Here is a 17,269-nt window from a genome sequence, read left to right as displayed (position 1 = left end):
CCCAAATTTTCCATTTTTCTCCCAAGGGGAAAAAGGTGTTTTTGTGTGGTTTAAAAGTTTCCAGAACTTTTACATCTCTGCAAATTATTTTAAAAATAATATGCCTTATGTATTTGTATTATGACCTTCAAATACTAATTTTAATATCATGGAAAGATGTCCTAATATTCATGGTGGGGCAAAAAATTCTCAGTGTTTTCTCTACATGACAGTTCCCATTGCTTTGGGGAGCAGGCTGTACTGGCAGAAATCATCAGCAACACGCTTTGAAACAAGTTAGATCGATCAGCTAGCGGTGGGCTTCCTGGAACTTCTACCTGACTGTTTGTGGTGATTTGGAGTGCCCTTAAGCAGAGCCCACCATTCTCATTCAGTTAACTCAGTGCTTCTCAACCTTGGTAACTTTAAGAGGCTGGGGAATTCTCAGCGTTGAAGTCCACACCTCTTAAAGTGGCCAAGGTTGAGAAGCACTGAGTTAACGGACAGGCTGCAGGCAAAGAGATATCAAAGAACAGCCATTCCAAGGGACAACAAAAGGATTACTAGAGTGGGTACATTTTGCAGTCCTCCGTTGTTTTTCCCCTCCATTACATTTCTGATCCAGTCAGCATAGAAAGGCACTGAAGTGTAGACACCAGGGTATAAACCGCTGGCACATCCAATTCCCCAGCTCACAATCCCAGCCTGAGTCCACTTTCCTTGGAGTTGGCAAGTCAAGGGTCCCCCCGAGTCACCCTGGGGAAGAAAGACATAAACAGAGAGAGGGGGACATTGGTATATATGTGAATGAGCTGAAGTAGAGTCTAAATCTTACCTCAGTCACTTATTTCTTAGGCCAGTCACATTCTCACTAATTTTAGCCACTATGGGTAGTCCTCATTTAGCAAGTGCCTCATTTAATGACTGATTGCAGTTACAAAGGTGAGGAAGACGTAACTTTGTGACCAATGCCCGCATTTACAACCTTCGCAGCATCTCTCTCTCAGTCATGTGTTTGCCATTACAGTCAGTCAGTATGCGTTGTCCTGTGTAAAATCACAAGCACAATTGTGGTCATGTGATTTTCACTCACCGACTGCTTTGCTTAACAACTGAATTGCTGGCTCCAATTACAGTCACTAAACAAGGACTACCTGTATCTGTAATATTGGGAACAATCCTATGCATTTGTTTTATTAAAATTATTGTAACATTGACTACTGAAGGCTCTTGTCAATTTTTAATAGTACCAAATGGGCATAGAATTCCACACATAAAATTCCATACTTCCTCAAGCTATAAGGAATGGACTATCAAAATAATACAGAAGTACTATAGTCTGCTAAAATTGCACTGTATTAATTATGACCTTTCCAGATTACTTAGGTCGGGCTGTTAGTCGATTGGCATGTATTGTCATCTGTGGTGGCCATGCCCAATAAGCCATGCCCAATTTCAGTAAATGTTTTTGAAGAAATTGGGAAAAATCATCCCAAAATCTTTCATAAGGACTCTACCTGTTGATTTTTGCAAATGCATCTACATTGATGTAACAGAAACATGAATTAATTTTCTATTCTCAGTGGCTGGCTTTGTTACTGCAAAACAGTGGAAAAATAAAACATGCCTATCATTGGATCTGTGCTATTTTAAAAGTGTGGGAAATCGCTTCACCTGAAAAATTGACATATTGAACAGCAGTGTCAGGGGTAGATAACATTGCATGCACATACAAAGAGGGTGAGGCTTGCATTGTGGCATCACAACACACATTTTGTCATTTTGAGGAAATCTCAGCTGGTTGCCCCCCGAAAGGCAACAACAAAAAGCTTTGAAAAATCATACAATAGATGCATTTATTTAAGTCAGCTCCCCATTTATTGGCAATAATAACATTGTGTTTCCTAATTGTAATTCCTAATAGATTACCTTGATCTGAATGAATGTTATTCTGGACAGGAATATTGACTATGGATATTTAAAACATTTCTACTACTGGTTTACAAGAATGCAGTGCTTCCTTGTGGTCATGAAAGAAAGTAAGATGTGTAATTGATTCAGTTTAGCCTGATTTGGATGGACAAAACCTCTGAGAGATAGTATGTATCTACTTTCTAATAATGCTGAGTGGAGAACATCAGACTGAACTCTGGAAAATATGCATCAATAATTGGGACAGGTAAGTGAGAATCACTAAGCTGCTAGAAAGAATTTATGATATTCTCTGAAAGACTGAGAAAGCTTTATATCTCCAACCTGCTGCTTGGGGACAGCTTTTGCCTTCTCAGTTCTTAATGATTATAGATGCTCAGACAAGAGACCATTGGAGAACAATTTGCTTATAATGCCCTTCCACTGCTTTGACCCATCATTGTCAAATTATATGAATGACAGTAGCCCAGTTGGAGCTAAGTCACTCTTCTTCCAAGGAATAAAGAAACAATTAAAACCAACCACTGAACATTCAACTGAACATTCATACAGATCAAGGTAATCTATTAGGAAACACAGTGTTAATGTAGCCAATAAATGGTGATCTGATTTGAACAAATGTGCTTTAAAAAGGGTGCTTTTAGGGCTTTTTGCAAAGTGGACAAAGAGGTTAGGACCTTCACCTCAGCAGGGAGGGCATTGCAAAGAATTAGATGCTAAAGAGAGAGCTCAGCCCCAACTTGCTAAAAAGACAAGCCGCAATAACTGTTGGTGAACCTTCTCAAATATCTCAGTGGGAGAGGGGCAGGCATCATATAGAAAGAATGACCCCTCAGTACTTGTCTGTCATTTACAGTTTTAAAGATGGTAACCATGAATTATCATAAAACATCACTGCCATGCCAGGATAGTGTGTTTTCCATACACGCTCATGTTACAGAAGAAAAGAGGTAATTGAATTTAACCCCATGGATGTAAGAAATTCAAGAACCAATATGGAGCATCATACCTGGCAGGAATCCTTCCCACCTTCTGGAGAACCTGCACAGAACATATCAGGCTTGATAGGATCCTTGACCAGGTCCCAAACTGGAAACTGCTTGTAGATCAGGCTGCAGTCTCTCCGGCTTACAAGCGGCACTTTCACTTCCTGGAGTGTTAGTGGAGCTGGCAAGTTTACTGTGGGAGAGAGGAAGGGGTTACAGCAATGTTTCTCAACCTCAGCAACTTTAAGATGGGTGGATTTCAAGTCTCAGAATTCCCCAGCCAGCGTAGGAGGAGTTGAAGTTCAACCATCTTAAAGTTGCTGAGGTTGAGAAACACTGGGTTACAGTAATGAAGAGAATAGCAGTTTGAAAATATCCTGGTTGGACATGCATCATTTTTAGCAATGGGTGTGCTGTATAAATAGGCACAGCAGGATTTGTGTATCTGTACAAAGCTGTGCCCCAGGCAAGATGGGGCTAAATTTGCTCAGCAGCTTAAATTCTAAATTCTAAGCCATCATGAACTTTGCCAGTTCTGCTTTAACGCTATGTGCAAACCTAGTCATTGCAGTTTATAAACCATGAAATGGTTATTGTCTCTTTCCCAAGACTGCACCCGGGAGGGGACAAAACGTTCATCATAACATCGTGAAACAATACCCATAAATTACTTGTGTAAAAAATTGGGATGCAAGTACGTCATGATGTTACCATGCACATGTCATTGCTTTGATGCGGATGTTTGTGGTTGTACCACAAAAATGTGGCCACAAAGTGCCATTTGTCAGAAAACATTTAATATTTGAAAAAGCACTAACAAATGTGCATAAAGTATCCAATATACTTAACTCTCTCCAGTCCTATCCTACACAAGCAAAATATTCTGCCTGAGCCTCTTCTTGGGACATCTCTGAACCACTAATTCACACCCCCGAGATTCACAGATAGAAATGATGGTTTAAAAAGGTGGAAACCTGGCCCAAAAGAAAAAAGAATTAGAAAGAAAGATACAGTTTACTTCTGTTCCACACTGTTATGGGCTTTACTATTCACATTTTCTACCCATTTATTCCAAGAAAATATTAAGCTAATCAGCCTGTAGGTTCCTTCTATGTGCCTCACCTTGCTCTTTAATTGCTCCCCATCCGGTGACCCAGCAATCCTCTCCCCTCGAGAATTTTTCAGAGGGCATCGGCAAGCAGATGGGCATAATGGAGTTGGTGAAAATCACTGGCTTTTGCAGTTGAATTAAAGCAATATCTCCAAGGGAGCCGCTCTTCCCATTGTAGTCTGGGTGGAGGACAATTTTTTTCACCTCTGCATATACTTCATCATATGAGAGTTTCTGGAGCTGGTAGGCACCCAGCAGCACTGTGTATTTGTAATCAGGTTGACTGTTGTAAACACAAAAGCAGAGCTAACCATTATATTTCTAGAATGGTTTCTTGGCTAAATTTAAGCTGGCTCGGCCTGTTTAAAAAGATACGTCATACACCATGAATTGAAAACTATAGTTCCTGAGTTCTCACATCAGGCTAAGTCTGAGCTAAGCAAACCATAGTTTAACATTAAAACAAACTTCAGCTGTGTTGAAGTAGATTATAATGGTGTACTTGTTTAGTTGAAGATATGTAATGCTGACACCTAAAGACAGAAATCAGCTACCTTTATTTGAGTCTTCATTCAAGTTTTAAAAAGTCCTTAGACTAAACCATGGTTTGGCTGCTTTAGAAATAATGCTGATAGCTGGTTTCCCCCACTTTCTGCTCCTTGCTCTCCAAACTGTCCTTCTTGCCTCCAATGTTGGAGGAGACTCTTGAGAATAGTGTGGACAGCCAAGAAAACAAGTAAATGGATCATCAAACAAATCAACCCAGAGTTCTCACTCGAGGCACAAAGGCCCAGGCACAAATGATCATACTTCAGACACAGAATTTTTTTTTAATGTGATGAGGTTATTTTTGGTTTATTGTTTCCTGCAGTATGCCACCCAGAGTCATACTGTTTGAGTTGGGCATTCCTATAAATCGATAAGAAAAGATAAGATACTCCCAAAGTGGCTGCCACAGAGATGCTCCCTTCTTCACAAACGTGCTCTGATGCTGGGGGTAGGCAATCACAAAACACAGTTGGGGAGGACATTCTTTATTGCTCTACTAATTAATGCCATGCAAAAGCATATGGAGATGATCCTTCAAATAAAGGACTGACTGAATTTGAAATTGCAAAACAATTTTTTCTTGGGAGTGGACTCTCTCTCCTAATCCTTACCCCTTTTCTTGAGAATATGTATCCAGGTGTTACAGGTACTTCTTTATCAGTGTTCTGACCTATAGCAGTTGCAGTCAGACCTCCTCAAGTCTGTTCTTTAAAGGGCTTAATGAACTTGTGAAAAATGCCCAATTTTTTGGAAGAAAAAAAAAGTCTAAGAAAATGAATATGTAAAACGTTAGGGCTACTCTATCTGGATTGCAACATCTGGATGACCACTAGGTGGCAGCAAGGAGTTTGGGAGTCTTTCTTTGCTGTCATCTGGCAGTCTTCTGGATATTTGCAGCCTAGATATGATAGCCCTAAAAACGTGCTTTTCCCTGCAGCAAATCATGTGGTCCAGCTAAACTGGGTGGATGGTGATGGTGGTAGAGGTTGGTGGGGAAGCTCCTTGGCTGGAGTGCAGGTGCCCTTGCCTCCTGTTCCCCTTCTGAAGCCACCAATGATCTGGTGACTCTCTGAGACTTAATACAAAAACCTGTCCTCCAATTTAAGCAACAGTTCACAAAAGTCACATTGCACTCAAATGGAGAGGCCAGCTAATCAAGGGCCAGCTCCTTACTTTGCTAAGGGTCGGTCATACGTAGTCCTTCTATCTAAAGCAGAAATGCAAATCCAGGGCTGCATGTGGCACCTAAAAACTTAGCTGCAGCCTGTGCAAACCTCAAAAAGTTGTTAACAAAGTGTAATTTTAAATGTGAGAGAAGGGTTATCTTAACCCTATCAAATGTCAATGAAATATAAATTAAGTTTGAATGTCATCCTGCTCAACATACCATCTGTTTTGAATCAGGACTGATCTTTGCATGCCATAGCAAATTTTACCATTTGTCCAACTGTCATGCACTGCCTACCGCTGAGTAAAGCACAGACACTGGTTCGGTTGAAGCAGGTTCTGTTTTATTCATCACGTAGTGTCAGTTGTGGAAAAAAGCCGAGAGTGAAGGGAGCGCGTCGGTGCGGGGTTTAAATACCTCGTGCCGGTCAGCACCCCCTCTCCTTAGGTTACGTCACCCGCCCTTTGTCCTGCATCCTTTCGTGCCGGTAGGTGTAGGGTTGCGGGGCCCCTGCGGGTGCCCCGGGATCGCCCATCATCGGTCTCCTCCTTCAGCCGATGATTGCTGTCCGCTGGGCGATCTCCGTGGCGCTCCTGCTAATAGCTTGGGTGTGCCTCGTGATCCGCCTTGTCTTTGTCTTCTTTTCCTTCTCTTTGTGTCGTGATGGCTTTGCGTGCTATGCTTATTTTGTGTCCCTTCCTTCTGCTTCCTTGTCTTTGTCATGTGTGCCAATGTGCTGATGTCTTCAGCTCATCGGCACTCATGACATACCGCCCCCCTTCCAAATAGTGCCCCCCCCGGCTTGCGGGTTGTCCCCTAGGAGAGCTGTCAAATTTTTTTTTTTTTTTAATTGCCCGCCGGAGTGTTTTCGCCCCTCCCTTTGTTCCGCCCTCTACCTCGTGTTCATCTAGGGTGTGTTCCCAGTGTGCACCACCGCCTCGACTTTTGCGGGGTCCATTTCTATGCCGTCTCTGGAGATTCGGTACCCCAGGTAGTCTAGGCGCGCTTTATGGAATTTGCACTTTGAGGGTTTGGCATAGAGCTGCGCCCTTCTTAGCTTATCGAGGACTTGTCTGACTAGGGTCACATGTTCCTCATGCGTTTTGGTGTAGATAAGGACGTCGTCTATGTAGACGAGGACCCCTTTGAACAGGTGTTCATGCAGAACCTCATTGATGAGCTGCATAAACACCCCCTGGGCCCCCGCTAGTCCGAACGGCAGCACTTTGTACTGGAAGGCGCCTAGGGGGCAGTTGAACGCAGTTTTCCATTCGTCCCCCTCCCTGATTCGGATGCGGTAGTACGCCTCGCGAAGGTCCAGCTTGGAGAAGACCTTGCCCGTGGACAGGTGGGCGAGCATATCTTTTACCAGGGGTAAGGGGTATTTATTGGACAGGGAAGCTGTGTTTAGGCCCCGGTAGTCGGTGCAGAGCCGTAGGGTGCCGTCTTTTTTCTCCCGGAATAAGACGGGGGCTCCGACCGGTGAGCATGCTGGCTCTATGAATCCCCTCTCTAGGTTTTTATTGATGAACTCCCGGAGGGTTGCCATCTCCTTCAGGGTCATCGAGTAGATCTTCAGCCTAGGTAAGGGGACGTCGGGCAGCAGGTCAATCCGACAGTCCGTCTTGCGGTGGGGGGGTAGTTGATCAGCTTCCGCCTCTCCGAAGACCTCGGAGAAGTCAGCGTATTGTTCCGGTAGGTCTGCTGGGGTAGCTGTGTTGTCCTGGGTAGCCGCCTCTGCTCGTCCCACAGTGGGGTTGGTTCTGCCCGCCGGAACTGGTGCCCGGTACTCGCCGTCGTCGAATAGGAAGGTGCGGGTCTCCCAGTCGATGCGCGGGTTGTTTGTCGTGAGCCATGGCATTCCCAAGACTGCGATGGGTCGTCCTATGTGGGTGACTACGAACGATGTGCGTTTGGTGTGGGTGCCCATTTGCAGGGTGACCGGCTCGGTCTGTATCGTGGCTGGTTTCCCTCCCGCTGTTGAGTCGTCCAGCTGGTGGAATGCCAGCGGCGTGGGGAGGGGGGAGCAGCGGAGGTCGAGTTTGGCGACTATGTCGGGGTGGATCAGGTTTTTCGAGCACCCCGAGTCCACTAGTGCCGCGGCCGTGGTGACTCTGTTGCCGGCAGAGAGTTTGATTGCCGCCATTATAACGGAGCTTTCGCCGTTCTATCGAAGTGGTCCGCGCTGCTGTCCCACCGCCTGCCTCGCGGCGCGTTTTAGGGCAGGCGGGGAGCGTTTCCCGCCAGCTGGTCTGGGTCTACGGCGTCCTCTCCCCCCCAGTAGGCGTCCCAGCCTTCGTCTGGTGTCGCTGTGGCTCCGGTCATTCGGCGGTGGGGGGGCGGCGGCGGGTTAGGTGGTTTGAGGCTAGTTTTCGGGGCGGGTTTGGGAGCACTAGCCGGCGGTCGGTTGGCGAAGCAATCTGCCGTCTTGTGCCCCAGTTTTCCACACCTCCCGCAGGGCCCGCGATTAAATTTCTTCCTTGGGTATGTGGGACCGGCCGTCCCCACGTGTGGTGCGGGTACCTTTGGGCAGGTGTTGGTCGTGTCTTCCGTCGTTGCCATGAGGAAGGTGCGGTGCACGTGTTCTGCTTTCCCCGCGAGGTGGATCCAGCCGTGTAGAGTCTCCGGGTCGTCCCGGTAGAGGGCCCATTGGAGTACGTCGCGGTTGAGCCCCCTTTTGAACATTTCCAGCAGGGTGGTCTCGGACCAGTCATTGATCTTCCCTGCGAGGGCTTTAAACTCGAGGGCGTAGTCCGGGACAGTGCGTGCGCCCTGTTTGAGTCTTTGGAGTGAGCTTTTCGCCCTCACTTTGGCTAGTGGGTCCTCAAAGTAGCGCTTCATCTCGGTGATGAAGGCGTGGAAGTTGGCGAGGGCGGGGGAGCTGGACTCGTACATTTGGACGTACCAGTCCACCGCCCGGTCTTGTAGTTTGATCGTCACGGCTGCGATCTTGTCCGCTTCAGAGTCATAGGAGTGTCCGTGCCTCCCCATGAACTCCCTGGCGTTCGTAATGAAGAACGACAGTTTCGCGGGGTTCCCATCAAAGAAGATGGGGAAGTCCTTTGGGGCCCGGGCGTTTTGTGAGCCCCCTCCTCTCACTTCCCGGCCTGTGGCGTCATCCGCCTGGGCCGTTTGTTGATCATTATCTGGCCCGTGGGAGTGCAACGCCCCGCTCGGGGTGTGGACCTGTGCGGGGGCGTCGTTGGGCGGCGCCGGGGGCATCAACGATTGAAGCATGGTCCGGAGTTCCTTCAGCTGGGCCTCCATAGCCGCAAGTCTAGCTTGTGCGTCCCCGTCCGCGATCCGCGCCGCCGCTGGGGCTGGTTCCATCGGTGTGTCGGTGGGGGTGGGTCGCCGGTGGGGTTCAGGCAATCTCGTCCGTTGGTCCGCTTCCTCCGCCATCGGCTGGGTTGCCTCTTCGTCCTCCCCTGTGCTTACCGCCGTTGGGCTGCCACTCCACTCCCGTGGCTGGGGTGCGATGTGGGGCGAGGGGTTCTCCGCTGGTCTCGGGAGGTATGTTGCTCCCTCCCGTGGCCGGGTTGCCTCCATCGCCATCTCCCCCTGGGGTTGGAGCTGAGGCTCGGGTTGGGCCGGGTGGGTGTCCATGGCTCCGGGAGTCCGCGGTGCCTCTGGCCTCGATCGGTCCTCCTCTGCTTCTTGCCGTGCGGCTCGCCCCCCTTGTCCGCGTCGCGCCGGCCTCATCGTTCCTGGTCTTCCCGCCGTCTACTCCTCCCGCAGCTCGTTGTCGTCCGGTGGGGCTCGGCGAGCCTGAGTTTGTGACTCTCGGCTTTATGTCATGCACTGCCTACCGCTGAGTAAAGCACAGACACTGGTTCGGTTGAAGCAGGTTCTGTTTTATTCATCACGTAGTGTCAGTTGTGGAAAAAAGCCGAGAGTGAAGGGAGCGCGTCGGTGCGGGGTTTAAATACCTCGTGCCGGTCAGCGCCCCCTCTCCTTAGGTTACGTCACCCGCCCTTTGTCCTGCATCCTTTCGTGCCGGTAGGTGTAGGGTTGCGGGGCCCCTGCGGGTGCCCCGGGATCGCCCATCATCGGTCTCCTCCTTCAGCCGATGATTGCTGTCCGCTGGGCGATCTCCGTGGCGCTCCTGCTAATAGCTTGGGTGTGCCTCGTGATCCGCCTTGTCTTTGTCTTCTTTTCCTTCTCTTTGTGTCGTGATGGCTTTGCGTGCTATGCTTATTTTGTGTCCCTTCCTTCTGCTTCCTTGTCTTTGTCATGTGTGCCAATGTGCTGATGTCTTCAGCTCATCGGCACTCATGACACCAACCTTGTCTTAGCTTGGTGATTAAGCAGGCTGAAGCCTGGTTAAAACTTGGGTGAGAAACACCAGAAGATCCTGGGGTTATGAGCTGAGCAGTCAAAAAACATCACGTGTCAAGGCTACTGTATGTATTGCTAGGATGGCTTCTTGAGTATGTAACCTTTTACCCCTAGTAATTTTTTAAAGTCTTTTTTAATCACCTCTGGGAGCAGAAGACAAGATCTCACAATGCTGCATATGACCTTGGGACTCTCTATTGTTTATCAGCAACCCAATCAGCTTCTTACCTCACAAAAGCATTCTTTCTGGTCTTATAAAAGATCCTTATATGGTTCTGCCCCAAGTTGCTTTTTACATGCCTGCTTCCTGGCTCACTAATTAGCTTTTCTGTTTTCTCCCATCTCTAACATGGCTCCACTGAAACTACAGCTCACTGGTGAGCAGCTTTAGTCCGATTTAGCAGCTTAAGTGAAGCTTTTGTGAGGCTTTCTAGCAACACATATTTCATACATACTTATAGAAGCAATGAGCTGCCGATAGTACCCATTGTTCACTTATAACTGAGCCACCGCAAATATGTTGATTACTCCTGAGAATGCTGACTTGCCACGGCCATTTCCCCTTGGTGGCATCGTGGCCTCCAACAATTCGTGGGTTTCTTGGTTGTCCACATTCTGTACAGAGAAGAGAAGAAACAGCAGGCTTCTTAGCAACCCTTTGCAATGTTCAGCAAAATGGAAGGCTTGATACACATAATTCATGAAACATCTGACATCCGAACCCGATTGATGGAATATAACAACTCTGTTCAGATAACATGTCATGCCAAAGTAAGTAGACAAACATGCTATTGTTTACTGTGAAGTCTTGGTTAACACTACTAAGACCACAAATGGTTTCCCATGCCACACAGATTGATAAGCATTTGATCCCAATCCTACAGTGCATCAGAAATCAACCATGCTGGCTGGGGAATTCTGGGAGTTGAAAGCCACAGGTCTTAAAGTTGTCAAGGTTGAGAAACACTAACATAGAGTAACCAGGATCTCCCTGGTTACTCCAGGTGAAATATTTGCTGTGATGTTTTATTCAACTGATTTATGCCTTCCCCAATGGAGGAAGGTGCAGGTGATTGAGATAATTTGGAACATCTTGGCAGGCATTGCAACTGGAATGCCTACAAGTAGGTCTATTGTAAGCATCCTTGAGAATATTGTTTATTAGATAGGCACAGAAACATCATATCAAATGAATGCTGAATAGCACCCTTGGAATGATTGTGTTGATCATATGCCACACTTAGACTGACATGTAAATAGGCTTTACATCTATATAGGTTTACAGTTTAAACTTGATCTTTGATAGATATCAAGGGTGGAGAACTTTTTCTGGGTTTTGGATATCATCCTTCTTCACTTGTGAGATCTTAGAAGATTTTTGTGGTCTCATGTAGGATCTTAGGGGATTTTGAACAAAATCCCCAATTCTCTGTCCCATGAAATTTCATGCATGGTCACTAAAATCTCAAGAGATGTGGTCTCACCAGATCTTGGTAATTTTTATACATTAAATTATTGGGTGATGATGTACACTAGACTTAGTATATTTCTTTTCTTCTCTCATGTCTTTAATTTCTTTAACTTCCTATTTCTTGTTCTTTTTCTGCATTTTGCTTAATGTTGTTCACTCAGAAGGGAATAGCAGGACTAAAGACTGTATGTATAAGGGAAGTGCAGATTGTTCCATGTATGAACTGTTCCATTCACAGAACAGTTGGCTTGAGGTAGTTGGTTCTGGAACCAAGACACACCAAATTTGGATGGTTTGGTCCATGCAACGAACAAGCGGACCCTGCCATAGCACGGGAAAAATGCTAAGAAGGAGAAGGTCCATGCAAAGAATGAAGCGATGCTATTTGGTTACAGGCAGAAATTGTATGGTATGGAGGGTGGGGGGTGGGAAATGAGAAAAAGGCAATGACATCATGGATTGTGGGGAGACAGGCAAGAGAGGGAAGAGAAGGCACTGGGAAGAGGGGGATAGATGGGCTGGTGGGACATGCTATGCTAGGACCTGTGGAGGGGAGAGACAGGGCAATGCACATTTGCCATTCTCCACTTGTGTCATCCAGATTTTGTTTAGTGTGAAACCTGGAACAGCCAAAGTATTCCAGATTTTGTTTCTGCTAAATTGTAGCTTGCTTGAAACAGTTTGGTAGAACCTCCATAGTGCAATAGTTTATTCCAGGACTCAAAACAAGACATATTCCCCATTTTAGGCATACCTCTGCTATGTATGCATATACAGTATGTATGTAGCACATTATTTTCACCCTTTGGTGATTCAGTGGTGCTTTTAGTTCAATGTAACTGATTGCAAAATAAGTACATACAGAACTAGAATGTGAGTATATTTTAATTTACCTCTCTAATGTTTAAGTCAAAAAGATAAAAATTAGATTTAATAAGCCCTTTTTTACTGGCACAAGAACTCAGATTAGTCATACAAGTAAGAAGAGAAAGCTTATGTCTTCGACTCCTAGCTCTCATCTAGGCATCCCCTTGTCCAGAACTATTTTATCAACTTAGAAACAGAACTTTCTAACACATTAACCTTCTCATGTCTATGAACCAGAACTTAACAGTTTGGGACAGGGATGCTTGGTCAGAAGTTAGATGGACCTGTGTGATAGGGCTAAGGGGAGGACTAAGAATTCTCCTTTAACCCCGGCTCCAAATTACTTGCTTCCTCTGGAAGACATGAAAGGAACAGGTATCCTCACCCATATACAGTAGATGATCTGTCCCATTTGTCTGTATTTTCACTTTGCCCATTGTGAACTTTAGGCCTCCAGAGAAAACAGTGACTATCCAAAAGTTACTTACCCTGAGCTACTGAATATTTTAGAGCCCAGAAGAATGTTTAGCAAAATATAAAATAAGGACTCCAACCACATCTCAAACTGGAAACCTTGTTTACTTGGATCTTTTCTTCTGATATTTGCAAATCTGCCTTAAATCAGGTTTATCAACATCAGGGTTAGCAGGTGTGGACTGCAAAAATTTGGACAGCCATGAGATGGCAGCAAAAAAATACAGAAAGTACAGGTAGTCCTCACTTAATGACCAGTTGGGACTGGAATTTTGGTTGCTAAGTGAAGTGGTCAGTAAGCAAATCTGACCTGATTTTACAACTATTTTTTGTGGTGGTTGTTAAGCAAATCACTGTGGCCGTTAAGCAAACCACAGAGTCGTTAAGTGACCATGCAGTTCCCCATTGATTTTGCTTGCCAGAAGCTGGCTGGGAAGGTTGAAAATGGTGGGCACATGACCACAGGATGCTGCGATGGTCATAAATGTGAACTGGTTGCCAAGCACCCAGATTGTGATCACGTGACCGCAGGGATGCTGTGACAGTCATGTGAAGACTGGTTGCAAGTTGGCTTTTTCAGCACCGTTGTAAGTCCAAACCATCACTAAACGAATGGTTGTTAAGCGAAGACTATCTGTAAACGCTTTGCTGCCATTTAGTGGATTTCTAGATCTGGTAGCCCTAACCAATATGCTGTACATTGTTCTTCTCAGTGGCTTAGCTTCCTTCCATTTCTCCCATGCTTCCAATACACCGAAAGCCTTTTAGCTGTGTTTGACCTAGCAACATCTGTGACAATTAAAAAAAAAAGATATTTCAGATGACAGGTAACACTGAAGTTGAACACAATAATATAGAACTGTCAATAGGAGCAGGGGAAAGGGTCCCAGTTGGTCCAGGCTTGATTCAGAGGCTCATATTCTGGCTTTAGTCGGCACAGCCACAAGTCTTTGGTTTGTACAAGGAGGTCATTTGGGTATAAGCTCTTGTAGCAAGGTGCCTGACACAACCATATACCACAAGCCTCCACACCCAGAGCAAGAAGTTCAACATGCAACCAACACACACTGAAGAAAAGAAAAAGCCCAAATTTCTAATGGACTCTTTTAACCCAAATCCCAACCCCCACCCTAATTCAACAAGTAGAATGGTTTTATCTAGTTTTTGAAAGCTAGAAACACCAGCTGGCCAGCAGCCCCTTGATACACTACAATTGCAATGAAGTTAGGTCAGGTCTAACTGACTATAGTTTAACATTTTCAGTTTCTATCCAGGCTGTGCAAACAAACAAACAAACAAACAGTTTTGGTCCAAGGCCTGGAAAGTAAAAAGAAAACCTCATGCATAGAACAAACAATCGAGACATTACATAAAAGCCATAGCAAAATGTTAAATATAGAACAGGGCAGAAGAACTGGACTTGAAATCATCTGCATTAGGATTTATTTCCTAACATGCGTGGTCCCAGAAACAGCTGTTATCACCTTCTAAGGAATGTCTGGATTTGAATCAAATCAAAGGAGAGTTGCATAAAATGCTGTATGTCTGGTGTATATGTATCTTAGGTCCTAATAGCAGTTGTCAAGAATTCTTGTAAAAGGAACCATACAGGGTGTTCCCAAGCTGATAACTAAGGTTTCCTGATTTGGGTGAAATGTGGAAGTCAGGTCAATGAGAAGGTTCATGGTTCAGTGGATTTTGCTGTGACGCCACCCAACATTTGTACAGAACTATCTAGGAGTTAACAAAGTCCAGTAATTTTGAAGGCCTTATGGAAGACTGCCTAGAAGTCTCTGATATGCTATCTTGACCACTTTGAAAGAAATACAGCGATAAGATTATGGGCCACTCTAAGTTTCTTGAAATTATATAACCTCTTTTTCCTAAAAAAGGGGTGAGAAGCTTTGTCTGTGTTAAATATGGATGAGAAGTTTGTTCAGTTTCCATTTGGATGAGAACGTCCCTAATTTGCACTTCCTTAATCAGCACGTAAACTATATGAATTCATATACCGAAATAGATATTTTCCCCAAATTTTTCAAAGCAATTCATCACCCAAAGCATTGCACAAAAATACGTGCTATGGGGAAAATGTGCTAAAATATGTGTATATTTGGAAAATGTCAGCCTTGTAAGGTAGACCAGACAGGAAACACAGCCAGATGAGCTAATTCTACTTTATTGTAGGGTTACATTAACAGAATCTTGCAAGTCTGAAAATGCATTTCTCCACTCCCCCGCATCCCCTTTACAGCCCAAGAAACTAGGGAGGGTCTCTTCTGAGCCTCTTGCCCCACCTACATTCCTACTGTGGTCTAAGTTGCCTTTCATCTGACCATTCCCTTGGCTGTGTCTTTTTGTGCTGTCTCCCAGGGTCATTCCCAGATCCCGTTACAGAAAACTATGCACAAAGTGCATATGTGAGAAGAAATGAACAGGAAAATCCACCTGAACTTTCATGCAAACTTTTTTTTTTGTTTAAATTCCTAATATGATACAAGAATGGGCAGAAACAAAAAAAGATGGAAAAATAAAAAAGAGTTAGTGAAACCAAACTTTGGAAATTTTATGCATCCTTAGCTTTTTTATTCTTGTCAGTTGGGGCCTCAAGATTACAGGTCTTTCATTGACTCCTAAAAATGTTGGCCTTAAACTAAATGTTGAGAGGGAGAGTAATAGGATGCATATATTAAAAAAAAAAAGAAGAAAGAAAAAGAAGGAGAGAGAAAATTTTGGGAACACCAAAAGAAGTTAAGAGTTGTTTTGCATGAGGTGAAGGCTGTGAAACTGACTGAAGAAGATGAAACATGATGATGATGCGTTCTGGGGAATTTAAAGTGAGAGCCAGAGAGAACTAAAGCAGAAAATAAGAACAGGGAAGAAAATTTGCATCGAAGCATTCTGGCAAGAAAGTCAACAACATTTGCCTTTCCCCATTTGTCTGGCATTTCGCTTGTTCTCCAGGATTTCTTAAAGATAATACGGAAGGTAAGCTTCTTCAGTACTTACAGTGCTTCAGTACAATTTATCCGGCTTAGAGATTTTTAAACACAAAGTGAAAAGGTATTGCCTGACCATGTTTCTACATATCTCAGCTTTAAGTCTCCTTCATCTTATTGACCTGATGGAATGCACACTTGCTTTTTAGACAAGACAGAGGCAAATGGTGAAGAACATGAATCCACAAAAATAAGGAAGAAAAGGGAAAAAAAAAACCCACAACCAACCTAGAAACCTGCAAGAAGAAGGGAATATCTACAGAACAAAATTGGAGGTTGCAGAAGAAGGGCATTCCTAAAGCGCAAGATTAAAATAATAGGAGGTTTCTTTGCTCGCCTTAGTTTGTAACACCTTTTGTTAAGATCTCATAGGTAGGCCAATCCAGCTTCTAGAACTGATTTTCAGCTGTCATGGGAGCTCCAAAGAAGACATACCAGAAGAATTTGGAAGAAGAGAGATTAAACATTGAACACACAACCCCTCCCCATCATTCACCTTGTGCCACAGAGAGGTACAGTAGCCCTAGTCCCAGCAAGGAGGAAGGAAAGTCCATGGTTGCCACTTCCCTGATATTATTCTTCTATGTTGCCTACGTAGTTGTGCTCCAGACAGTTTCAGATCAAACTGCTTTATTCCACTCTCAGTATCTGTGCCATAAAATGTAATTCCACAGTTAAAGGTGGAGCATAGGACAGTTCCTCCTTCCTGAGCTGGAGAACGCAACTGAGAACTCCTCATTCCCAGTACTCTCTCAGCTCTAGAAACTCCCAGGTCAACATCCTGCCCATCCTCTTTTGTGATCTCCACTGCTTCCTCCCAACTGCCCAGTCATAGTGTTAGCAACAGTCTTTCTGGCAGAGCTCCCTGTTTTTATAATTGCAAGAAAACATTTCAGGTATCTAACATGAAGGATAGGGGGAGAGTTTCACCTGTTGCAGCTCTGTTTGTTATACAGCACAGACAGGCACAGAAAGGGAGGCTGTCAGTTAAAGACATTTCGGCTGCAAATCACCTCAGCTGCATCATTACGCCTGGATGTATTTGCACTGGATGCAGAAGAGTTATAAAAGCCACAGTCACTTGATGCAAACTGAACATGCTTTCCTGGTATGGACCTCGGCAACCTGGTGACTCTCTGATACTTAGGGACACATCTCTAATCCTTGCCATTGGCCGTGCTGTGGGACAAAAAGGAGATGAAGTCCAGTGTGTCTAAAGAACACTACATTGCCTGACCCTATTCTTGAAATCATTCTTAGAGAGCAGGTGGTGGAACAGTTCCACTGTCTATTGTTACCCTTACTGTAAAATTTCTTGCCAAACATCAAAGAATAATTCCCTTCTCCCTGAATTTGGTGGTACATCCCAAATATTCCATATCTCTGAATCCTCTG

The 17,269-nt window shown here is 44.9% G+C and overlaps 1 protein-coding gene across 1 annotated transcript; it reads right to left on the bottom strand.

Moving 5' to 3' along the window:
- Window positions 1–471: 471 nt before the first annotated feature.
- On the bottom strand, window positions 472–16,515 carry LOC134496096 (serine protease 27-like). Its single transcript, XM_063301854.1, has 6 exons — window positions 16,371–16,515; window positions 10,519–10,678; window positions 4,658–4,712; window positions 4,020–4,314; window positions 2,921–3,090; window positions 472–735 (listed from the first exon to the last, which is right to left on the bottom strand). Exons 1-6 carry the CDS (start codon window positions 16,426–16,428, stop codon window positions 505–507), a joined length of 969 nt encoding a protein of 322 aa, XP_063157924.1. The 5' UTR covers window positions 16,429–16,515; the 3' UTR covers window positions 472–504.
- Window positions 16,516–17,269: the final 754 nt, after the last annotated feature.

The sequence above is a fragment of the Candoia aspera genome, chromosome 4 (assembly GCF_035149785.1).
Source record: "Candoia aspera isolate rCanAsp1 chromosome 4, rCanAsp1.hap2, whole genome shotgun sequence".
Classification (NCBI taxonomy): Eukaryota; Metazoa; Chordata; class Lepidosauria; order Squamata; family Boidae; genus Candoia; species Candoia aspera.
Note: the sequence above shows the minus strand (reverse complement) of the source record. Positions and strands in the feature narration are given on the sequence as shown.